Source organism: Thermobia domestica, chromosome 1 (genome assembly GCF_964235325.1).
Source record: "Thermobia domestica chromosome 1, izTheDome1.hap1.1, whole genome shotgun sequence".
Classification (NCBI taxonomy): domain Eukaryota; kingdom Metazoa; phylum Arthropoda; class Insecta; order Zygentoma; family Lepismatidae; genus Thermobia; species Thermobia domestica.
The window spans coordinates 373318388-373345771 of record NC_137454.1 but is presented as its reverse complement, the minus strand read 5'-3'; the positions used below and the strand labels follow the sequence as shown (position 1 = coordinate 373345771).

At 37.5% G+C, this 27384-nt stretch overlaps 1 protein-coding gene across 1 annotated transcript in view; it reads left to right on the top strand.

Moving 5' to 3' along the window:
• Nucleotides 1-27384, top strand: part of LOC145664426 (metabotropic glutamate receptor 1-like) — a 469806-nt gene that overhangs the window by 208432 nt on the left and 233990 nt on the right. The window contains exon 2 of the mRNA XM_081731111.1: nt 17986-18232. Coding sequence (XP_081587237.1) covers nt 17986-18232 — 247 coding nt within the window. The remainder of the gene's footprint in view (nt 1-17985; nt 18233-27384) is intronic.

The window sequence follows — 27384 nt, the reverse complement described above, 5'->3', positions numbered from 1 at the left end:
TTTATCCATTTTCACAACTAACAAGCAAGACGCCTAACTGCCACAATGCCATCTCTGGGTCAGTCCGAGAACTTTTCACCCCGCTTTCATGTATATGAGTAATTTTCCATTGTGAAACAAAAACCATTGTCATTACTTACATAGTATTGGTAGTCACATATGAAGGGTTGTAAAATGAAATTATTTTAACTGTAACTGCGAGAATCATCTAATGTTCTAAAGAAACTATACGTTACGTTTTCAATTTCCAAAACCAAATAAATTTTATGTAGTTTATTATAAGAAATTGTTTTGTATAAACAGTACACATTCAAATTTGTAATATAGTCCGAATTTGACTTATTTTACACCGTTATTCATTATGGATTGTAACTCCAAATAATAAGATTATTTCGGAAGGTTGGAGGAAAGTATAGTCTTGTTAAAAATAGGCCACCTACATATCTTTGAAAAGCTCTGCTACTGCATTACTTATCTACAGTTGCAATTAAATCAAATAAATACGGAATTTCTTTTGGTCAACTTTATTTTCAGTCATAGTATGAGAATTTCTTACACTTCTTAGAATATAGCCTACTAAAGCAACATGGGTGTCCCAGATTTATTGAACAAGACTGTACATATAAAATTTCATTAAAATTGGATAAGTTTTACTAAAGTACTCGTAGTAGAACAGACACACGGACAGATGGATACACTCACAAATGTTAATTGAGTCGAATACTTGGAGCTTTGTTTAAGTTGACAACTATGAACAATGTAGCCGAGCAACATGAAATATTCAGATAGCGCGTAGTATTGTTTTAAGGTTGAGTTGCAAAGCTATCACTTCGCTATCTTTATAAAACGAAGTGCTTTCAAAAACAATGTCAGTGACATTTCGATCTAGATTTTTCATCGGCTCAACGAGCGAGCCTGATCTAATGTCGTTGAGCGATCTAAAGCAGGATATCGAATTTCGAGCCAAACGAGGGTACGATGGAGCACAAAAATAAGTTTGTCGTACCTTACTTTTAGCAAAAATACTACGGTCAACAATCGTATTGTCATCACGTGGAGTTATTGTAATCCATTCCATGGAGTTGCGCCCTTCTGTAACATGTGCTTCATGTGTGGATCCCTAGGATCTGCATTAGCCTATGAACTGCTGCGTAAGTACATTCATCTCACTCGATATGAATTGTGTTGGTTTCCACAGTCGAACCTGCCTGTTCCACGCTATCTATTTGATGAATGGAGGTCCTCTCTGGTTGTTGAGAAACACAACGAACTCAACAAAAAATTTCTCCATGTAGCCTTGTGTTTAGCAGCTGTTATGTGGTGCAGTTTGTGATCACAAGTGGAAGTTGTTTTGTGTGGACTACTACGTGTATGTTCCAGTGTCTTAGTCTCTTTGATTTTGCTACAACGTAATTATTTACGAACTAAATTAACAAAATGATGTTTATCATGCCTTAATAAATGTTCCCTATCATTTTGTTAACAATTTTAGTGTTTTGAACTGTGCAATGTGATCACAAGTGGAAATTGTCTGTGGGATTTTTTTTTTTTTTTTTCAGTAAGTTACTCTCTATGGTTGTGCTACAATAGAATCTACGAACCAAATTATGGAAATCGTCTTTATGATACCTTAATAAATGTATGCTATGATTTTGTTAAAAAATGTAGTTCTTTATAAACTTTCAGACTATGCTATATATAGGTGTAAGAGGTCTTATTACAATTACTATATCCATTATTTTTTTCTGTTGATAGTTATCGGAGCAAAATAGGTAGGAGAAAGCGAACTGTTGATAACGGACAAATATTGTTTGTTTTGCAGATACACCACTCTAACTTACTAAAGATTTTTAGTATTATTATTATTATATACGCTATGCCACGGTATAGTTTGCCGCAACTCGATTTTGGTTGTTTACCGCGGCACTGTTATTACTGATTAATCTTACCTCATAATCGTGAAGATTGACACAAAGTCGACGCATAAGCTAAGGGTTGCCAGATGACTATAACAATCTGTAAGATTTATAAATGCGCCAAGTACTTTTTCAAATTAGTGTTCCATTGTTTGTTAACGCCACAGTTGTTTGTTCTACTAAGTTCAAGCACTCGAAGTAATCATTTGTGTGCTTATAAGCCCCCAAATTAATATAACATACAGTTTGTGTGTTTGGCATCAAGAATAAGATTTAGTCCATTGGCATTGATAATACAGAGTGGCACAGGAAAGTTGGCAACACCCTAGTGTTGGACTTGTTCGGTACTGATGCGTAGTTGTTGAGAATGCATTGCCATTTAGTAACCATGCAGCACCTGAGTGATGCGGAACGTGCTCGCTGCGAGAGTGTTTTACATGCAGATTGTTAGTGTGAGTGCTGCACAAAGGGTATTTCGACCGTATTACCTGTTAGGACGTCATGGACGTGTCCCCTCTGCTCTTGCGATTACAATGTAGGTGCGTAATTTTGTAAACCTGGTTCAGCCTTGGAAAAGAAGCTTCCAGCTGCCGTTCTAACGGTGCGTACCCCCAGAGAACATTGCAGCTGTTTGAGTTTCCATCGAGAGGAGCCCTCGCCACTCCGTTGAACAACATGCGTCTAAGCTAGAGATTGGGCAACAAAGAATACTGCAACAATTAAAGTTTCAGATTGTACAGAAATTACATTCACGAGATCCTGTGTCGGGTAGAGAGTTTAATGAACGGGTGTTGACTAAAATGCACGAGGAGACTAATTTGCTTAACAACATATGAATGTCAGTCGAAACCCACTTCCACATTAACGGATACTTTAAGAAACAGAATTTCCGTTACTGGGCATAAGAAAATCATCGTGAGCTTCACGAACGTCCGTTACATAGCGCAAATATTATAATATTGTATGCTGTACCATGTCATGGTGTCATTGTCCCTTCAATTTACATTACTTCAAAATTTCCTGTTTTTCAGCGCCATCCTGTATTAGTAGCGCCATCCGAATTTAGTGACTTCTGCATAAAAATTTTTCTCTTTTAGGATAGAGCTAAAATATGGTACATGGGGGTTTGGACTTTCGCATCACCTTTTATAAAGTTTCCTCTTATATACAATAAATATTACAAATAAGTTCCTCTGCAGTAATTATTTGAAATTTTGTTGGTGAAATTATAGTAGCTCAAAGACAAGAGCGCCGATTTCTCTGTAAATTTGGGGGGCCCATTCAGATGCAGAAGATACATATATGAAGATTTTAAAACAAATTGCACTCAAATTATGCCAAATATTGTATATTCATAAATACAATAAAGGGCCCACATGAGCTTTGGGGGGGGGCAGGGTCCCCTCTCTCCCTAGGATCGGCGCCCTTGCTCAATGACCATGAGTCTTAGAACTTGTTGGACGGATGCCTCTCAGTGACCAAGCGTCTTAGCAAGGAAGATAAGGAACTCTCAATGACTGAGCATCTTAGAGAGTGGCTAGTTGGGTGTCTCCCAATGACCATGCATCTTAGAGAGGGTGTTAAGGGACTCTTAATGACCAGGTGTCTTATAAAGTATAGGATACGTGCCTTTCAACATGAGTAGGCATCTTAAAGAAGGGGTTAAGGAGCTCTCTATATTCAGGCGTCTTAGGGAATTGGTGATTTGATCAACTGGCAAGATTGATGTCTTCGGTGATATCCCGTCTCCTTTTACGCAGGCTAAATGGCAGACCTATGATAGCACTCTACAAGATGGCGGCAATGTAGGAGAAGAGTTTTTTGTGTTAGAATATGCGAAGTGTACGTCGGTTACGAGCGTTCAGTCGGTCGTGCAAGCCGTGAACTGGCCATTCCGTAGAAAACAATGTGGAGTGTTTTGCAGGGGTGTTTGCATTTGAAACCCTACTCTTCGATTTTAGTGTAATTAGTTATGTATTTTCTTTAAGGTTTCACAATCACTCACTTTGCATAGAGCTGGAGTAAAGAATAAAATGGTGGTATAACCCCCTCCTCCGATTTTTAAGACTTCCACGATTAACTTATATGAAACTCATTCGGTAGCTTCTTTGACTTTTTTGTAATCTCCTGTGCTTCGGATTAAAATAAATCAACAACGAGCAGTGAGTTTAAGTCCTCTAATGTGAAATGGTTTACTGCCGCTTCATATTAAAAATATATCCAAAGTATCTCTCCTAAAAATATTAGATTTTCATGGAATATAACGTATACCGTACTTTTTGAGGCTTCACAATCATTCCCACTACTTGGATTTAAGATCAATCGAGAAATAGAGAGAATACCCCCCCCCCCCAGGTTTAAAACAATATGTTCTATCATAAGTTTCGTAAATATTACTTGATTTTAACACAATACGATGTATGTTTTAGTGAAGTTTTAACATAATCCCTACTTTTACAGTTGAAAGCAATCAAATATTAGGACTCACTTAATCCTTCCCCCTTCTAAGTGAAAATTTCAATAAAAATTCGTAAAAGTTACAATTTTGTCGAATATAGTCTAACTTTTCCTAAGAATTTCCAATTGTCTCAATTATTTGCAGTTGAAATGGGCTACTAATGAGGAAACGCGTTGTCTCCAATTTTATACAACATACTAGCCTTTGGCTATCTGGGCTTTGGCTATCCGCCTCTTGAACCCTACATTCGCTCGGCCTCGGCATCGCGTCTCTTACATATCAGCCCTTGCATCAAGAGTGAATTTCGCGCATGTGCTCTTAATATTTCCTGAATTTGGCCCAGCTGGGGAGAGAAGTCCCTGACCCCCGCGTTTACTCGGCCTACGGCCTCACACTTCTTAAACCCACAATTCTACCAAATTTCAAGTTTCTTCTCGCATTTCAACTATGTAAAAGATAAGATTTTGTATTCCAAGAAAACATCCATTTAAATAACATGAGAATTTCTTCCTCCCCTCTCTAGACCTCTTGAAAACTAAAAAAGTATTTACTTTTGGCAATTTTCTTGTGGGATAGTCCAAGCAAGCTACAAAAATGTCAAATTTAATCATTATGGCCCTACAGAAAGTGCCCAATAATTTTGAGGTGTCAAAGGTGTCCCATATAAATAATATGGGAAAGGTTTTTCAATTGCCCATAAAACCACTATAAAGTTGGAAATTTTTATGTTTGGTGATTTACTTAGATAACAATAACAAAAACTTAGAAGCATACCGAATTTCAAATTGTTATTCCAATTCCAAGTACCTAAAAGATGAGATTATAGGTCCCAAAAAAGGAAGGCCAGTTTAAATAACATGGGGGATTTCTGACACCCCATTGGACCCCTTAAAATTAAATATATTAACTTTTGGCCATTTTTCTGTCGGTTAGTCCAGAAAAGCTACAATCATACTAAATTTAAACTTTCCATGAACAACCGGAAGCACCTATTATTTCATGTTGATTCATATAGTTATATATATATATCTTCTTAGCTAAACCCCCTCTGCAAAAATTGCTGCTGAGTATCTTAGGATTTTGAAACAGGTATTTTTGGATAGTGCATATATTAGTTCCTAAGTGAAATCTTGACCCGACTACGGAAGGTCCCATAGTTTTGGAGCTATGGACCTTTAAAGTTCAATTTTCCATGTTTTCGGCAGCCTACATTCGAAAGAAAGCATTTGTACACCCAGGTTGATCTATACTTTTTGTCTGATCTTGGTGTCAGGAATCCCAAACGTTGTCGGTGTTGTTTTGAAACACCCAATATGTTTATTATCCACACTCAGATTTTTATATGGAGTGGGAGACCCGGGTTCGGTTCTCGGCGGAGTTCATGGGTTTGGATTCCACGTTATCAGTAGGTCCACGCAGGCCCGTATCCAGGGGGTCTAGGGTGTACTCCCCCTAAATTTTTGCTGGCCCCCTAAAAGTTTTACAGTAGGCTTGCAAAATAACTATAATATGGTGACGAACTATCATATGGTTTTATCGGGCCCCTCCTAACTTCAGCCGGACCCCCCTACATTTGTGCGCTGGCTACAGGCCTGGATCCACGTCTTACATAGCCTCACTGCTGAACGGGACGTTAAACTCAAAATCAACTCAACTCAGACTTTTATGACATTGTATTTTGTCAGAAATTGGAGACTTCTACTTTTATAATTTGGGGTTGAAGTTAGTGAGAAAGAGAGAGGATCCCTTGCTTAAACAATACACAGCGTACCCTCTACTAGACAACTACGCAGAGAGAATTGAAAGATTATTCTTTGATGTTTTGAATATTTAAAAGCAAAAGTGAAAAGTGATTTGTTTTTGCGTCGTGATTAAGTTTCACGAAGGTGGTAATTAACACTAATTACACCACACAGAGCCAACAGATGTCTATAACAGTTGTGTGAATTGATTAATACCCATTTTTCATCATTTAGAACCTTGCCAATGATACTTTCCGTCCAAAAACCAAAACGCAAATAGAAGCAGTACAGAGACAAAACAAAGAGGCATTAACCAATCACAAATGCTTCCCATGCGATGAAAGTGCTCTTTTGCAGTCACTTGCGGTTTGTTTCAAGGCAAGACCACAAAGCGTTCCTCTACCTAACTGATCGATAGCTCTGTACTAACCCAATCGCTCGTTGCAATGAAGCTAATTACCCTTAGCTTTGAAATGTCGTAATTTGGTTGTGTGATGGTTTGCGAAAGAATAAAAAGGGGCGAAATGATGGAAACCAATATGGCTATAAATCTGAGTCCCTTTACATATTTTTTTTCGAAAATTATTCAGAACATATACAAGCAGTGGCGTACATAAGGGGAGAGGGTTTCCTGGTTTTAACATTCTCCCTTTGTACAAGATATTGGTCGGCTGATATATAATAATGTGTGTTAAAGTAAATGACAATACTTTCCAATCCTCCACAATATTGTGGAAAAGTAAACATTTATAATATTCTATTGTCTGTTAACCTGCAGCGGATCGAGTAGAAATGAAATAAAATTTCTAGGTTTACAAAGGGTGATGAAAAACTTTCGCTTAGATGGTTATAATATAGTTATTAGTTGCAATATGGTGATAAAATTTTAGGTGAACATAATTTGATCCTTTGAGTACATACCAATATCATTCAATGTAGTCTCCATTTCCTGTGACGCATCTCGTCTAACGTTCTTTTCGTGCCTTGAATGCACTTTGGTAAAATTCAGGTGACTCATTTCTACACAATTGTTTTACGTACGAAATGAGGCTCTTGTCATTGTCGAATGTTTTTCCTCACAGGCGAACCTTCAAACGACCAAGCTCGAAGATATTTGAAGGAGCCAAGTACGGAACTATCGGAACTCTGAAGGACGACTTCCCATCCCATTTTCAAGATGTTCTCCTGTGTCATCATGGCTGTGTGAGGTTTGACATTGTCATGGTGACGTTTGATGACCTTACCTTGCAGCTCCAGTCTTTTGGTCTGGAAAGCACGTCGTATTTTTTCCAGTGACAAGCAATAACGCTTCTTGTTAATTGTGGAGCCATATTTCAAGAAGTCTATGAAAATCACACCGCACTGATCCCGGAAAAAGGAGGCCATAATTTTCCGACCTGATCTGAAAAGTCTAGGTTTTTTAAACCACTGCAACCAATGTTGAATACTGGCGTGTCCAATGTGTTATTCCCATAAATAGGAAGCAGCTTCCTATGAATTGATGTGGTTGATTCATCGCCAGTTTTGAACAGAAAGTCCATTATCGACCGTTGTCTGATCCTGATGTCTACTTCAGTGTCTATTGTAGTTTACCTGTGAACAACAGAAAGCAGCAAATATGACCATTTTGAAGCCAAAGGAGTAAAGTATGTTTACCAAAAATTTCATCATCATATTTACAATTAAAAAAAAATAGTATATCCCTCTGCGCAAACTTTATTGTACGCCCTTTGTACGTCTCACGATTATCTCGTTTAGGCTGAAGAATATGGATTATTATTATTATTATTATTATTATTATTATTATTATTATTATTATTATTATTATTATTATTATTATTATTATTATTATTGCAGAACTGTGGAATAAGAATGTGGAAGGAAAGGGAGAATCTCAAGAAAAGACACGAATACAATGTTGTGCATCTAAACTCACGGGGCCGGAAATCGAACTAAGGACTCCTCACACCAGAGGTGAGCAATCTACCGCTAAGCTGTCCTACATTGTAGGCCAGCGCCGCATAATTTTACTGTCTCATAATTGAATGTGGCAGTGATTTCTGTTGTGTGACTCAACTGAAAACCCTTCCAGAAGAAGGAAATGGGATTCACCCATTAAAGCAGTGATCCAGAGCTATCTGCAAGTTATACTTATTGATGGAGGGAGTCAGTGGCGAATCTAACCCGGGCCGGTGAGGCCTAGACCCCAAGCTCTTTGAGTAACAAAAATAATTTAAGCTATTTATATATTTTTGAAAATTTATAGTAAACTCATGTTATACGAGGCCTGTCTAAAAAGTATCCGACCTTAATTTTTTCCACGTAAAGTAGTGATTCTCAGGCGGCGCCACCGTGCACGGTGGAAGGAGGAACCTTAATGCGCATGCTTGAATTTTTTTCACCGCGTTCGCGTGTGCCAGTCGTGAGCTGGTGGTCGCGAAGTGAGGTGCTGTTGGTAGTGTTCGTCGGATTTAGTGTTTCTCGCAAGATGACTGAACGAATTGAGCAAAGATACTGCATCAAATTCTGTCAAAGGCTGCGTGATTCTCAAAGCCAAACAATTCGTAAGATTCAGCAGGTGTTTGGAGAAGATGCGATGGGTGTAACACAAATTAAACAATGGTTCAACCGATTCAAAGATGGCCGCACATCAGTCGAGAGTGAGCAGCGTAGCGGCAGGCCTCAAACTGCTCGGAATGCAGCTGTTGTTGAGCGGGTGCGAAATTTGGTGATGGCAGATCGCCGTTTGACAGTGCGGGAGATTGCAGAAGATGTTGGAGTGAGTAAAGATTCTGCACATGCAATTTTGCGTGACGATTTGAACATGTAACGAGTGGCTGCTAAATTTGTACCCAAGTTGTTGTCTCAGGAACAAAAAGACATCCGTTTTGACGTTGCACAGGACCTTCTGGACACCACCAACACTGATCCTGGGTATCTGAATTCCGTGATAACTGGAGATTAGTCATGGGTGTACGGGTACGACCCAGAAACAAAACAACAATCGTCTCAATGGAAGCATCCCGATTCTCCAAGGCCGAAGAAAGCGCGGCAGGTGCGAAGCAAAATCAAGGTGTTGCTGACTGTTTTCTTCAATGCCCGTGGAATTGTGCATCACTAGTACGCACCGGAAGGACAAACAGTGACAAAGGAGTACTATCAAGATGTTCTCAGGCGACTCCGTGACGCAGTCCGGTGCAAAAACCAGACATGTGGACAGCGAAGAACTGGCACGTCCATCATGACAACGCCCCAGTACAATCATCCCAATTGATCCACACGTTCTTAGCCAAACATGGAATTACAACCGTTCGCCAACCTCCCTACTCTCCAGACCTAGCTCCTTGTGACTTCTGGTTGTTTCCAAAATTGAAGACGCCTCTGAAGGGATCCCGTTTTGAGAGTAGAGAAGACATAATGCGGAACACGACGACGGAGCTGAACAACATTCCAAAAGAAGACTTCCAGCGGTGTTTCCAGCAGTGGAAGGATCGGTGGGCTAAGTGTGTGGAAGCACAAGGGGCCTACTTTGAAGGGGATTAGGGTCCCAAATCTGTCAGGTATTCGCAACTATTTTTCTGGCTAAAGGTCGGATACTTTTTAGACAGCCCTCGTACTTATCATAGTCTCTGACTGTCCCAGTTTTTACTTTCCAAATCCGCCACTGGAGGGAGTCAACCTTGTGAGTGGAAGTCGACCGCCATCGTCGGTGTTGGTGCCGAATCATTAACGCAATCTCATACTTTTTTTTTTTTTTTTTTGGTGCCGGTCCCAATATCGCAACGTATCGAATCTCACGTTATGATCACAACCCATGACCTGGGGAACCCATGGAAAACAGGGAGGGACTACAAACCCATCTCAGGCTACCTCAGATAACGGCTGATTTACACGTGGACTACCAAAATAGACAAAAAAAATTTATTTATTTATTTATTTATTTAACAATCACCAGATACAGCTCAGAGGCCATTTTACACTGGATATCCAACAACAACAAAACAATGGAAAGGATTTGGGAAAGTATCGGCCAGGGCCTGTTTAGTAGGTACCATCCCGGCATTTGCCTGGTAGGACTGAGGGAAACCCTGGAAAACCTCAGACAGGATGGTCGGCAGCGGGATTCGAACCCACGACCTCCCGAATGCGAAGCCAACGCTCTACCACTTGAGCTACTTCGCTCGGTATATTAAGATTCTATACAAAAATCACACATATCCTGAAACGTTATGAAATTCAGTGCTTGACCCACTCTTGCTTCAGTACAGACTTAAATGTATTTAGTTTTCTCTGCATTTACTTCTAAACCCATGTCCCTGCAAGCGTTTAAGAAGATCTCACTTTGTTAAACACTTACTAAATTTTAATCTAAATGTATTCTGAAACTTTGTTTAAAAGCGTGTTCTTTAGAATGACAGGGCAAACATTTTCTTCAACTTTTTAACTTTCTAATTTCCACATCTGAACTTTTTCCTTCTTTTAGTACAACTTTGTTATAAAAGGATTTTTTTTTTAAAAATGGAAGATATTGTCTGCTACTTCTTGTCTCGCTTATTTTGTTAACTAACTTTGTCCTCTCACTTGATTCCCATATCTTTGCCCTTTCTCATCTCAACTAGAATCTTCTCTAAACATTGGGATATTGCCTTATCCTTCTCTTGCAAAAAATAAAGATTATCTTCGCTTCATTCTTAGCCTAGCGCTTATTTTTTCATTCTTTAAGAAAAGCATGAAGTAAATATAGCCTTAAGAAATCTACTTGCCTGCCTCTTTTATTTTTCACTTTTATTTTTTTTCTTCTACTGAAAAGAATGGCATCGAATGGTCCTAGTATCAAACTATCTTTATAGGTGAATAGATGAAAAGGTTCGTCGCTGCAGAAAACTTGGATTTTATGTTAGTTAATGTAGTAAGAAGCATTATTTCTTGATATCCTAGAAGAGGTGCCCGTTCTTCGCATAGAAAGCGCAATTTAATGAATACAAAATATGGAATTGAAGCATCATAGAAATTGCTCTTTTTTCTACTTTAGAAGCGGAATTTTGAAAAACCTTGAAACACATGTGTACTTGGAGGGTACGGTAAGTTACTGGTAGAACGCTCACCTCTAGTATGAAGATTCCTTGGTTCGATCGCAGGTCGTTGTGAGTTTGTGATCGTGTTCGTGGGTTTTATCTAGGGTCTCGTGTTTTTACCCGCATTTTCATTCCACTAATTCATTCACTTCCGTTAATCATCTGTCTCTTTTAGCCTACTGAACATAATTGGTGCTTCTGGAGAGGAAAACCCAGGAAAACCTCACTGAAGTTGGCTGGAATGAAAAAGCTTTTACATTTTCGACCAAGTGTCCCTACCGGGAATCAAATCCGGACCGCTCGTACAAAAGACGAGAGAATTAGCGACTACGCTATCCGAGGCCACTAGGTGCGACATATAGGGATCTCTGTGACAATCCTGAAAGCCACCATGTTGTATGTGAGTCCAATTTATAAATAGGAACCATTAAATATGATGCAATTCTCTGATAGCGGGTACATTCAGAAACACATCAGTATGAATATTATTTGTCTAGCTTTATTAGTAACTACATTATGATCAATTAAAAGTAACAATTGAAATAATGATGAACAAAAGTTGAACATTATTTTTGTTCAGTACAAGTAGAGCAAATCCGAAGGCTTTTATTTCATACTTAATACAATTCTTCATATTTATTTTTCTGATTCCATACTTTTGGACTACTCTGTACATGAATACTTTTTTTTTTTTTTTTTTTACAAAATTTTAAGTAGATATTTAAAGGTCAGAAAAATAAACACACTGCTGAACATGACTGTACTTATTCAATATAAAAACACATTTTGTATTTAAAAAAAATACACAATGTGTTTTTATATTAAATAAGTGCAGTCTTGTTCAGCAGTGTGTTTATTTTTCTGATTTTATTCGCTGACGTTGACTATGATTATGTGTCAATTTAAAAGTCAATAAAACAAATCATTGTACAAATACTTTCTCTTTTAAAGTCAACAGAATACTTCTCCTTATACAGATAATTATTACACTGGAAAGCCAACTTGGCGCAGAAATCCAATAAATGATTAACTACAAACTACTATAAGGAACGAATAGTTATAATATAGCAACTAATGTTGTATAAATTAAACGTAAATAGAGAATATCCGGAGAAAAATCATTCACATAGAGGGTTAGTTTCTCTGAACAATCTCATATGTAGTGGCCTGTGTTTAAAAGATGAATCTTTTACGATAAACCCACTAAGGATTTCCTTACAGAAACTGTTCCTTTCTTGTTCCGTGATTCGAAATTCAACAAGTGATTCTTTGTACCTATTTATCTTCATGCTTGACTACGTGCATAAATTTCTTGCCGGATAAATGTATCATAAATTTATTTTAGCTTGTGCAAACAGACAAACATAATTAATAAGACGAAAGCAAACAATCCTGTAACAACAGTTAAGGACGGGCCAAGATGTTTTCACAGTGTATATTATAAGCGCCGTTTTAGTTATGCAACCTTGTTAGCATTTGACTAGTGTGTGTTGCCTACCATTCAGTGAAATATAAGTAAGATTAACAACGGAGCCCACAAATTCTCATGAAAAGAGATGAACAGTTTGTTATTGTTTTCCGAAGGAAAGCTAAAATTATGTTAACAATAACGTAGAAGGTATAGTGGGCTACAATCACAAAACATGTTATTTTCTGTTGAAGTTACAATCTTTTCCTTATACCTTCTATTTTGTATCTTGAATAAATAAACTAGGTATGCAATAATTGCAAATCTGAAGCGAATCGATCGATCTTTATTGCTACATTTTTACTGTATCAGTTGTTTTCTTGTACGAACACGACATGCAAATAGTTAAATTACGCCTATCAGCCAAAAAGCATAATGGTTTTGAAAAATTGTGTTCACAGAACAAAATGAAAAGGGATTCGCCCTATTACTAATGCTAAAAATTTTATTTTCCATTGCTTGCAAAGAGAATTGACGCGCCGAAAGCTTTTCTAAGGTTAAGTCTATGGACATTCAGTTTTTCGGTGATCATTCCTCTATAGTATGTCCCACAGGGACATGATACCCTGTTCACCAGGTTCAAATTTGATTAAGAACGGTTCAGGTATTTCAGAAGAGTATCCAGACAAATGAGCGTCTAAGTGGAGTAAACAGGAGATTCGCTCTAATAAATAAATTCCGATCCCGGGTTCGATTCCTGGTGGAGATACTCAGTCGCAAAAGTGTAAGAGCTTTTTCAGGCTGGCCACCTTGAGTGAAGTTTTTCTTCGTTTTTCTCATTCACACCAGGCAAATACCGGGATGGTTCCTAACATATATGTCCCAGGCTGTTTCCTTCCTTCCCCAATCCTTTCTTCCTTTCCTCTTCAAGGATAGTGTGATCACCTAGGGGCGTCATCCCTCATACATGACAAGCTAACATGCCATAGATGCTGAGAGCCCAGAAATCTAATTCCTAATTCTAATAAACAAATTCTGATTCCTACTGTGCCATATTACATGTATTTTCATAACAATGGGAGAATTGGCTGGTTTGGAATTTAGCGTCTCTTTGAAAACCGAGGCTATTTGAGACATGAACCTACAGCTTAATGTAGGATCCGAACCACATGTGTTTTTACCAGGAATCAAAGCCAGGCTTCTCAAACCCTAGGAAAAATCTCTCTTAGAATCAGCAGAGGTTAAAACTTAAAATCTTTAGTTTTACATATCCTAGAGATAGGCCTGATAGTATATTTTCAACTGAGATTGCGTGCAGTTTTACTGCTGAGACGAGCGAGCAGTGAAAAGATATATTTTAAGAGCCTAAGCATAATTTTCATGATTCTTTTTCGAGACAAAAAAGTCCCAATCCTTGTGAAACCGACGCATAGTCAACTTATCAGCGTCCAAAGCCATTATTTTCACCTTCCCTCCTTATATGGTAGCTAGCGCCCTTGGTAACGTAGCCCCGGACCCCACTCCCAGTATGAAAGCATTGAACGCGTTACGGTACTATGTACTTCAGTTTCAACTTTAGATCCACTTTTCATATAGCCTCGATATAGAAAAGAGACGCTAAGTTTCGATTAGCAAACATTATTTTCTTCAGCTTCCTAGACCAGAGTTCGATATATCTTGATTTGATTACTTCCTCAACTGCTTAATAATTCTTGTTTAACGCCGGAATTACGTGGCCATACCAAGAATCAAATTTGTAGCTATGAGAAAACATAAGTCTAACCATTCAAGTACGTCACAGTACGTACTATAAAGTCCCCTCGTGGCTAAACGGGAAGCATATACGCCTTTGGCGCTGGAGACCCGGGTTTGACTCCCGGCGGAAGTCCATATGGTTCGGATTCCATGTTAAACTGTAGGTCCACGTTTCATATAGCCCCATTTCTGAAAGGGACGCTAAACTGAAATAAAATAAAATAAAAATACGTACTATGTGTAAAGATGCTGATCGTTCAGACGGGCCGAGGTTCAGGATATGTAATGTAGAACTGAAGGCTTAATATTCAATACTTCTTAATATTTTTAAGATACACACATACATACACACTTACGAAGTGATGCAATCAACACCTTGTTCAGGGTGTCTTTCACCCATGTTTCTCCAGCATACTGCAGAGACTGGATAAAAACCTGAGCCATCCTGAAACATACGTAATACTGAAAATAAACCCATCTCTCAGCGGAAAGCTACCTCTTTTCGTTCGATTGGGCATAAACGTTCTATCGACTACACTACTACCACTAAATAATAATAATAATAATAATAATAATAATAATAATAATAATAATAATAATAATAATAATAATAATAATAATAATAATAATAATAATAATAGCTCCTTCGTGGCTAAGCGGTTAGCGTACGTGCCTTTGACGTGGAATCCCAGGTTCAATTCCCGGCAAGAGCTCATGTGATTCGGATTCCACGTTAATCAGTAGGTCTCATACAGCCTCGCTGTTGAAAGGGACGTTAAACTCAAAATCAACTCAACTCACTGAAGCTAGTTGTATGGGGGAACTCAGCCCCCTTGGCCATCGCCTAGCTACGGACCTGCCTACCAAGTCTTTGATTTGTCTTCCAATTACCTACACACCAGTGACGTCTCTTAGCGTCAAGTACGAGGGAGTGAGGCTAGCGACAACTATTAGCCTCACTCTGAATTATTAGACGCGTGACTGGCAGACTGAGACGTCCTGCTTTTATAATAAGAATTTTCTGTATTTTCTCTTCAAAGTGATACTCATTATTCGTTGTGATCGTTGACAATCTATCGTGCTTAATCAACGAACTTCAAAAGTTCGGTACAGAATTCTCTATGTCTGTGTGCAGTGGCGTATTTAGGGGGGTGGCTTCCGGGCTTAAGCCCCCCCCCGAAATCTTACTTAGCATAGTAAAATAAATTAAATATCTTGCAGAATTTTCACATTTCCAAGCAAAGCCCCCCCCCCCCGAAAGTTAGCAAAGCCCCTCCCGAAACAAAATCGTAAATACGCCACTGTCTGTGTGTCTGTTATTTACGAATGTTCCAACTTGAGCCCTTCATTCGATAGAGCATCAAAAACTATCTGAAAAAAAAGTGTTGGAATTTTTCGCGTCACTCTTACCGTTCCCGAGATATTGGCCAAAAAAGTTCGAATTTCGTAAGATTTAAGGAGCCCTATCTCGGGAACCGTAAGTCACAGAGAGATCATATTGACGTTGATCAATACCTAAGAAGATAGTGAACATTTTGGTACCAAATAGTAACCAGTGGCCATTAACCAGCTAGCCGCCGTTCCCCAGATATTGGCCAAAAAGTTCGAATTTCGGGAGATTTAAGGTGCTATATCTTGGGAACTGTAAGTCATAGAGAGAAGATATTTGGCGAAATTTTCAATTTTGAGCATATATCTTTGCAAAACAACATATCGTAGAACGTTTTAGCAGAACTCTTAAACCAAACATGTTGGAAAATTTAGTATCCAAAGAAATTATAAATGGATAGATACGCATACACCCTCCATTCCAAAAGAAACCGAACTTTTGAAAAGAAATAGTACCACTAGTGCCATCTGTTGTAATATTTTACCGATAGATGGCGTAGTCCCTCATTGACAACTGGTATAAATGTCATGACATTTGGATGCACGGCAACAAAGTTATTGCGTTTCAACTGTCAGTGTGTTGTGTACATCGGTCGGAAAATGAGTTTCAAACAACGAGCTGCAATTGAGTTTTGTGTTAAACTGGGTAAAACTTTTAGTGAAACGCACCAAATGCTACAAAATGCATATGGTGATGAGTGTCTATCCCGTACGCAAGTTTACGAGTGGTTCAGGCGATTCAAATCGAGTAGAGAGACTCTGGATGATGACGAAAGATCAGGCCGTCCCAGAACCGGATTATCGGAAGAAAACATCGAAAAAGTGCGTGAATTCATCAAACATAACAAAAAATCGTCGGTGAAAGTTATTGAAATGGAATTAGGCATTCCTCAAACAATCACATACCGCATTTTGACCGAAGGTTTGGGCCTTAAGAAGGTTAATTCGCGGTTTGTACCACACAAACTCACCGAAGACCAGAAAGTTGATCGAATTGCGCATTGCAAAGACATCGTTAAAAGTGCTCGGCAGGATCGAAACTTCTTGAAATCGATTGTAACTGGTGACGAGACGTGGTGTTTTGAATATGAGCCCGAAACAAAGCGGCAAAGTGCTGAATGGAGAGCGACGGATGAAGGAACACCCAAAAAAAAGTCGCTTGGTGAAGTCAAAAGTTAAGGTGATGCTGATTTGTTTTTACGATTCAAAAGGAATTATCCACAAAGAATTTGTTCAGCCCAGCCAGACAGTCACTGGAGAGTTTTACTTGGGCGTCATGAAGCGTTTGCTGGCAAGAATTCGTCGTATTCGGCCCGAATATCGCGAAATCGGCAGTTGGACTCTTTTGGACGATAATGCACCATCACATCGTTCGCGACTTGTAACTGAATTTTTGGTCAAAAATCACATTATTCGGTTGCATCATCCGCCCTATTCACCAGATCTCGCTCCGTGCGATTTCTATCTGTTCCCGAAACTGCATTTGGCGATGAAAGGAAAGTGGCACGCATCGATTGATGCCATTGAGAAGGCGACGACAGCCGTCCTAAAGACCAATCCAATAAAGGACATGGAGAAGTCGTTTGACAACTTGTTGGAGCGTGCAAATATGTGTATCGATGAAGAAGGGGAATACATTGATTAATAAAAATGATTTGTTCCAAAATGTACATTGCTTTTTTGTTTTTTTTTAACGTTCGGTTTCTTTTGGAATGGAAGGTGTATTACAAGAATTGTTTAATGAGTATAATAATAAAGTACATAGAACAATTGTTATATAGTCTGTGGAAATTAATAAGAAAACTTAGTTAAGTTCGTTCTGGCAATGTTCTTGGAGCATTCTCAACTGGCTTTAATATGTAATAAGTGAAGTTGTATCATTTTCTAATAAATGAAGCTTTCTCATACTTCATAATGTTTGCTTTCATTATTTGTCCTTATTGATACTACACAATATATTTTTCGTTCTGAATTAATATTTCAATATTTAATGTGTGATATGTGTCATGTCTTTGCTTTAGTTTTCTCCAGATGGTTATGCCACCTCTAATGTTGTATATAATTCTTGATGTTTATTTTACTGCATTGAAGTTGACCCATTGAAAGTTATATTTAAACCAACTGAATGGCTCTCTTTGAGTAACAATAACGAAACGTAATGGTTATTTGTTTTATTTAATTTCTCTTCTGTTCTGAAAGTACATTTGAATTAAAATTTGAATATCCATTTTATTTGTTGCAGAGAACTATGGACAGAGTGGAATCCAGGCTTTTCGTGAATTGGCCGAACGCAACAACATCTGCATCGCCAAAGAGGATTCTGTGCTAAGTAACGCTGAGGAAGAAACGTTTGATGACGTCATTAGAACTCTTCTGGAGGATCCAAAAGCCCGTGTCGTGGTTTGCTTCTGCGAGGGAATGACCATCAGGGGACTTCTTGGAGCCATCCGCAGACTTAATGTTACTGGTCACTTTCTTTTATTAGGCAGGTGAGGACATCTAGTGTCTCATTTCGGAAGCTTTTCTATTTGCCCCTCTGGTAACATTTAGAAACTTCATTATTAAGGCTTTAGAATGGAACACAATATTGAAGTAGTTGAAACTCATTTCTCCCTTCAATTATAGTCTCCGTTTTCGCGGCTAAATTAACTGTTTTATTCTTCATAATTCATCTTTTGGAATAAACGCAGAGAAATAAATTCTCTCAGAAAATACAACAAACAAACTATGTATTGTACATCCGAAGAAAGAGTATTTGAAGCAGATCCTAAATAAGATTTTTTTTTTTTAAAAAAAAGGAATACTGTGCAGCCATAATAGCTCAAACAAATATATAAGCATCATACGGGGATGCAAAATGGCATATTGACCCTCCTAGAATCTATGTTCTGAGTTTGGTTCTTAATCAAAGTATAAGATATCAAAAGCCAACATTTCGAGTGAAGGAGTTAAATTCCCTTTAACGTATTTCCAAATATTCATTATCAAAGTTTTTTTTTTTTTTTTTTTGTACGTCCTCTTTAAGATTGACCAAATATATATAACTTTAAAGTTATTGTAATTTTAAAATTAGGACATAAAAGCCACTTTTTTTTAACGATACAAATATCAACAGAGGGAAATTATTGTATATTTCTAAATGGTATTACTTCAGATTATTTCATATTTCAAATCTAGAGTTAAACAAAAGCTTATATCACATTTATTATTCCGTGTTACAAACTAAGGACGCTACAATATCATAAACATAAAAAAATTGGAGGGACTAGTGAGTGTGAACTATGCCGCAAATCTTGAAAATTTTAGTTTTTGCCATTTCTTGTCTTTTATTGCCATGTGAACTACAATCATGTGACATAGATCCTGCGGCGTTTTCTGAAGCAGATATTCTGAGTTCATGAATACGTCCTCAGCGGCATTTTGAGTAAGAGAAGGAGCTATGCTACTTACCCATAGTGTTTGGTATGGTAGTAGAAGAGGTACCAACTGTTGAACAGTAAAACACTATAGAGTGGTGTTGCAATATCTGGTGCTAGCTCTCATTCCACGAAAATAGCTGCTGCAAAATTTGATACAACACTATCAAGCATACTTTTCTTCAAATACACCTATTTTGGCAGAGAACTCTTCAAGAAGATGCCATTTCGTTGCTCCAAAACCAGAAGAGATCTCATGGTTGATTAATTCTTGTGACTACACTGTTTATGTATAAAGGGGGTGATATGTTTATGTACTGTACGTATAAATTGCACATATCACATCCACAGCTAATGAAGTGTATGATTAAACCGATTTTACTGATTCACCCAGATATCATGGAGGAACGAGAAATAAGACTTAACGAATATTTTAGATGTTATTTGCTTCAATTCTTATTCAAAAGTACATGCGTTAATATGATAAATATGACATGCTTTGTTCATATGTTAATATAATGATATAATACTTACAGGTTAGTACAATGAATTACCTATTATTATACTATTCTATCTACTCGTCTATCTTAACTTGTTTCTGCAGTAATTGTTGCTTGCTTGCTAGATAAACCACATGGTTGACTGCTAAACCATCATACTTTTGTCTTCGAACACACATAAACTGAGTAGCACTCTAAAACACTGTTAAGAACATGTAAATCTTGTATATTAATTAACATGAGTGTTTTTTTCTAAAAACTATGAATAAATATGCTTTTCTAAAACTATGAATGATTATGTTTTGTCTAGTTGCACTTCACAGCACAATGTCGAATGCAGAGACACACTTGTGTAGAACTCTGGACGCACTGTTGCCAGTCAATGCAAACACAATTCACTAAAAATTACCAAAATTCACTAAAAGAATCACAAATGAATTCACTAAAACCACTAAACTATATACAATAAAAAGGGAAACTAATATAAATAAAAACAATGCACATATGCAAGCTTATCCATACACTTCTTGAAGAAATACCACTACTCTATTCACATGGATGACCCATACCAGCCCTGAACTTAAAACTTTCATGACAATAATGCCTTATACTCGTCTAGTTTTTCACGGTGTGTCTTTCTATAGTACATTTGTAAAGCTGTGAACATGATTTACACTAAGACATAAGTATTTAAGTCATGTTAAAACTCTGTGATGTACTATATTGATTTTTCCACATGAATATACTACGAGTACAAATGTTATACCATGCATTTCATAAATGTTATTTATATTGCAATTCATATTTTCCCCTTTGCATTATAAATAAGTTAAGAAGTAAAAAGTTGAGCCTTTATTATACAATTTATGACGCAACACGATACTTTAGAAAACTAAATTTATTTCCATTTCTTGCCGAAATGGCATAGCTATGGAGTGGACCTTTTATAACTCAAAATTCAAGCCCTTTAAAACAATGATGGACGTCTTTTTGCGTTTCATCATATTCTTAGTCGTTTTGAAGATACATTGGATGACAACGGACTTTATGGACACGAAATGTAAACTCCCGCATTTTTGGATGGGGTCAACTTTCGGCAAAATATTTCTCTTGTCTAGACCTTTCCAACGATATATTACTCGATTCCTTTGCCATTTAAAATTTTCAAGTTGACCCCACGTATCCCTATATGAGGGTTATGAGGGTGTCTGGAGTGCACTTTTTATAACTCAGAACTCACGCCCCTTAAAATAATGATGGACATGTTTTTGCGTTTCATCATATTCGCAGTCGTTTGGACGATACACGGAGTTGCAACGGACTTTTTGGGCACCCTGTATATGTATGTATGTATATATATATATATATATATATATATATATATATATATATATATATATATATATATATATATATATTCCATTTTGTGTTGCTTTGAGATATTAAACAGATACGGTACTATTGTGAGAAGTAGTGAATCTTTTAAAAGATCCTGTGCAGTTATGCAACACCATCGAACGATCGTGTACAAATGGTTGCATACATTAGGGCTTCGTTTCATTCACTTTAGTGGGAGAAGGGTAGGAGAAAACGTTTGAAGGACAGCATTATAACAGAAAATTGTTACGTCAAAGGAAAGAGTGTCACATAGCCACGTTAAGGATGGTACGTCAAAATGCTGAAGGTCGTGTAGCGTGACAAGCGTTTTGTCAGAAATGAGAGACTCGAATAATGACGGATGATGAAAAAGGTTTAGTTTCCAATTAAAAAAAAGAAATAATTTCTCCATGTAAAATAAAACAAATGTCCTTGATTAATATAGTAAATAATAGAATCCGGAGGCGAGCTACTTTTTTTCTTAACTAAGTTCCTGTATTTTCACTACATTCTTATTTATTAAAAAAATGTGTATAGCATGCAATTTTTAATTGCTCAATTATTATTATCGTTGAATTATAATGTTCATAGCGAACCTAGTGTTACTGCCAGAAAATATATTTCGGAAAGTGGCTGATGGGACCTAGTAAAATTTAGTATAATACGTACAAACTATATGGTATTATCCTTTAGAGTTGGACTCAAGCACCGTGAGCTCTCTTTCTTAAAGAATTTTTGTTTCTAAAATGGATAGACCTTAGGAGATTAAGATTATGTTTCTCTGTAGCCTGTACAAGTCCGTTAATAGATTATTAAATGTGCAATATGATTTTCGTAAAGATAGAAAATGGTTCCGAGCTACCCCCCCCCCCCTTCCCAATGAGTGAATCATTTTTATACTTTCTAAAAGGGAGCGCGCAGAGTGTTTGATTATGCCTGATAAACCTTATAATCTTGACAAAGTTGGAATCTTCTTTCTGATAAAAAACGATTTTTTCTAATTTGAAGGAACTCGCTATATTAAAAAATCCAACAGGTTCGAAGTCAAATGAGAGATATTACAGCAGGAGTGTACAACCATTTCTGAACTTAGTCTAAAATACCATATTATTAGAAATTACGTGGAAAAATAAAATTTTTAATTTATATTTAAATTCTGACACCATATAAAATTTTGACATTGACTACTTTAGCAAACCTAGAAGTAAACTAATTTCCTAGATAATAACATTATTTCTTGAAATATCTAAACTCTCGATTTAAACTCAACAAAATCACAATTCAATAGTTTAAATCAGAAAAAATGCTTGCAATTAAAGCATTATAAACAGGAAATATTACTATAAATATCCAAAAATTGAAAAAAAAATGTTTACTTTCTTCCCTTAAATTTCATAAATGGCCTAATACAAGTAAATTGGGTCAAGTTCAATGGAAAATGTAACTGCCCTTGCTTCCTGTGGGACATTGAAACTGGCTTCGTGGGCCTGGGATTGTTCATCATTCTCGCAGGCTCTATTATGGGCATCCATCTGTGGGTGAGATTCGATGGGCACCCACGTTGTGGTTTCCAAGGGGGGCAAGTATAAACGACGTTTCAAAAATACTTTCAAATTTTGCTGTAACTAATGTAAAAATTCTATTGGATTTTCGATATTCTGAAGTACAATTTTCGATATATATAAGGGCACCCACATTCTGGTTTCCAATGGGGGCAAGTATAAACGACGTTTCAAAAATACTTTCAAATTTTGCTGTAACTAAGGTAAAAATTCTATTGTATTTTCGATATTCTGAAGTACAATTTTCTCTACGGGGGGCAAGCGCCGCACCTTGTTCCCCCTGATGGGCGCCCTTGTATATATTTTTAAATCTTCGTTAAGAATGCACACCCTCAAGTATTTCATTATGGTATAAATCATAAAATTTGAATAGAAGAAAATTATAATTAGTTAATGTTTAGAACAAATGTAGTATTGGGTAAACAGAAAGTAACAATCGAATGTGTTTTCAAGAATTTCACGAGGAAGAATTCTCATTGAAATAAGAAAAATCTCAATATCTTGATGTTTGCTGAACTTTAGGTATCGTTTCCGTTACTGAGGCTATATGTGAAGTAGATCTATAACTTAAGGTATAATCTGACCCTACCGGCATCGAACCCGAAACTACGTCCACCAAAGTCATCCATTATAATACTAAGGAGAATGAAATTTGTGACATGTGGCCTACTATCATGGCACAATAATTATGGTACAACTCATGTTTTACAGTTTACCTACACTGGGAAAAAAATTGTAGATGGTGTACTTAAAAAGATAGACTACATGCGTAATTTCTGTAGTTTTTGGACTTAACGTACAGCAGACGTATCACTGAAAACGCATGTTTTATAATACTTTCTGTACAAGTGTTCCATTTATACGTACTTTCCGTATGAAACAATGTAGGCGGTCAGGATCTCACATACAAATGGACGTATGTAACATATAGCTGACGAAGGTAACATAAGTATATGCAAGTGATATACTGAAAACTGTTAGATGTCAGACATTCTTCAACGGCATGATGTAACATCTAAGGGCAGTGCCTATGTACCATACGGATAACGTATGCTCCGTACTGATTTCTATAGTAGCAAGATGATACCGTATATTTGTACAATATATCGCTGTCCGGAGAACGGATTTTTCTCTGTGTATAGTCTCAAGATTACCAGCGTGGTTATGATTACAAATCGTTCTATACTTTAATCAATTTTCAATTAAAAAGAAAATCAGGTAACTCTATATCAAATGCCAAACAGCATTATCTCGCAAATTATTAATTGATTGGTATGTCTGCGGTTCCATTGTGGTTTAGTCATGTGAATATTATATTGTATCGGGTTTTCGTTATAACAGGATGCGGTTTCAAATGCAAGTAGCTTTGAGAGATCGTTCGATCGGATAAAATCGCATTCACAAATGGTAAAGGAAGAAAAGAAACAAGACATGTATTACTTCCGCACCTAACTTACGTTTCCCTTTAATGATAAAATAAGGGGCTTAAGTATAATATAGATAAGGGAGGAGTTAAAACTAAAAACCGTTGAGGACGAGAGCATGCGAAAAATTGTTTTATGTGGTTTGTAAAAAATGTAAATTATATTTAATTATGAATGAATACTTTAGTACACAGGTTTATTCATTATTTTAATCAGAGCAAGGGCGGATTAAGGCTTTTGGGGCCCTGGAACAGACTATTTCAAGGGGGCCTTATGTTACGAATAATTCCAGCGCATAAATTTTCTTTGCTGCTTTCCACAGTCTCATAAGCTTATCGAAACACCGAGAACTATGCTGTAATATTTTAATGTGCTCCAAGTTTATAATAATTAGTTTAATTACATTCATGATTAACAGTTAAATGCTTATATATTGCAGTGTAACACACAAATGCCAAATGCAAGCCAAATGGCCAATGAGTTGACACCACACGCTAATAATTTGGTTTGTAATAGAGACCCAAAATAGTTCACTCCCTCACAAAATAAGTATCGTGAAGAAGCTGGTGGAAGAAGACTTAACTCTAGCGATACCGCGAGCGGGGGGAAAAATTTGCATGGGTCTGAAGCCTATAATATAACTTGATTGCTATATTTTAGTATTAAAGAGAGGGTTTTTTGGGGCCCCCTGAGCCTGGGCTCCATTGGCTCCGCCCTTAATCCGCTCCTGAATCAGGGCGTAAAGTTTTCTTTTTCTTGCTACTTTTATACTCTAAAGGTAGAATGAATTCTTAATATAAGTAGGGAGTACAGGATAATTTTATAAGTGTTAACTAGGTTTCAAACAGGCCCTACTTTCGTTTTATTCGCGGATGAGGGTGGAACCCGGGAGGGGGCGCGGTGCGCTGATTACAATATTTCATTATGCAAAACTTTCATTACTTAGCTAGCTAGACAAACATTCAGTGACGATTCTCCGGGTATCGCTCAATGGGAATCCAGAAAGAGGCGCCGAGCTCGCGCGCTTCTCCATGGGGAGTAAAATATTAGTCCCTAATGAAGCGCTTGTTCAAAGGCTGTGGGGAAAAAAAGTTTTAAAATATCTCTGAAAAGAAAGATTCTGAGTGCGTTCTCGACTCATTGCAGATACTGTATGCGTTTCCAGTTCATGGTAATCCTGGATTCTCTGGTGTTAAACAACATGGCTTTCCTCAATGCCGCCACCAGAAGGGCGGAGATAAGTACGTATTATGAAGCACTGCAGTCCACACTTTTACGAACCAAAATTAGCTCGTAGCTAGCGAAGTAAATATCAAAAAATGTCTCAAGTTTATTTCTCAGACCTGCGCCCCCCTCAAAAATTCCTGGATCCGCCCTCGGTATCAGCTGTTGTCAATTAACTACTAATAGTCATGGCGTACCTTTTGAAATATTTTCAAACGCTCTTTGCATAAGGAACAGTTTTCCGTATTCTTTTCTTTTCGCCCTTGCACCCATTTACTGTGCGCCCTGGAGCAACTGCTCCACTCGATCCATTGTAGTTACGCCATTGCTTCCAGTCACTTCCGGCAAATACTTCAAAGATCTATTCGAAACTTATCATTTCTTACAATTTACTGCCTTTAATTGATTTTGTATCAAATTAAAAGTATGTAATGTTTCTATTGTACACTCAATCGCCAAAATATAATGACCTCTGCTGTTGAATGAAATCATTGCACTGACGTAAGAGGTATGGGGTACAGCAGACGGTGACAGGGATCTTACGCGATAAGCCAAATGTAGGACATCGTTGACTGTCAATATTGGTATAACAGAATAGGGCGCAAACTCTGGCACAATTAACAACAAACTTTAACAAACAGTGGACAAAACACGCTCTGAGCTCTGTGTCTGAGCTCAGTTCATCGTGCATTGTTAGGTATAGGTCTTCGCAGCCGACACGTGTACTAGTGTTAACCGCACGCATCATCGATTACAACTGGAATGGGCACATACCCATTGTCACGGACCATCGAACAATGGCACAAGGATGCATAGTCCGATGAATCACGATACTGTCTTCATCATATCGACAGTCGGGTCAGAATCCTATCGTCTTCCAGGGAAAGTGCTGCTCGAAACGTGCCTAATAGGATGACGACAGACCGGTGGTGACACCATTATAATTTTAGGATTCTTCACGTGAGCCCGGTATACTATGCGGAAATCACCAAGACGGCTCCTAGCCATCGCCAGGTCACTGCTGATCACGTACACTAATTGATGTTGGTATATTCCCAGCTGGGAATAGCATATTTCAGCAGGACAACCCTCGTTATCACAAGGCTAATGTTGTGCTGCGATGGTTCGAGGAGCACAATGGTAAATTTCAATGACCAGTTAACAACTGATAATTACTGCCTCGAGGTGTCTTTATAAATCGGAGTCTTCGAAGACGAAGCCTATGGAAGGGTCGAAGGGGTTTCCTTCGTATGTCTTCGTGTACTCTTCGTGTTTCGTCGGTGGTGATAGCATCCCTCGTTTGCTTGTGCCAAAGCACGTGGTATGTTTACTATTATGGGTTTGTTTAAAATATCAGGGCATATTGCAATATGAATACATTAAGTAAATTCCATTTGCTAATTTCCAATGTTATATATTTCAAAAATTTTATCTAGTGCGAAAGTTTCTCCTTCTCTGAAAACCCTGCCGAGTTGCATGAGCATTGCAACGCCCAGAGCAGACTCACAATTCACTTCAATAATTCGTGCTGCAGAATCTGGTCGTTGTTAGATTGTTGCATAGCAATAGAAATTAGTGACCCTCTATTGGATTGCATTCCTTTATTTGAATAGTCTAGAAGTGCAAAAATATGCTACTTAACGTATATATTTGAGATTGAAAGAAAGCAACGTTTTTCACTTTGTTACTATTATTAGGATGTACACAGAGAGTGGGTACTGGTGATCAGGAGTCCTCTCCCAACACCACCCCGTAATCCCCCCTTTTTTGTAAGTTTAACCCTTATCCGGGAAAGCGGGGCCTCCCAGACCCAGTAGCTTCATTTATTTATTTTTTTTTCGAATTTCTGAATAACCATAAATATTTCGCTGACGTAAAATTCTGAATTCTTCTATTGTTAGTCGAAGTTAAAGCCATGAACATATCGAGTTGGTAAGGCCCAGTTGCCCGTCTACGTTACAAAAATATTTTGCCTGAACAAGGGTTAATCTAATGTTATGGATGATTTTAGAAATTTTAATATAATTTATCTTTATCTTGAATTTGTAAACACCCCAACGCTTTAAACCCCCCGCGAATTAAATTCCTGCCTATGTGACTGACTACTATTGCTAGTAATAACTTACTTGAAAAACTTT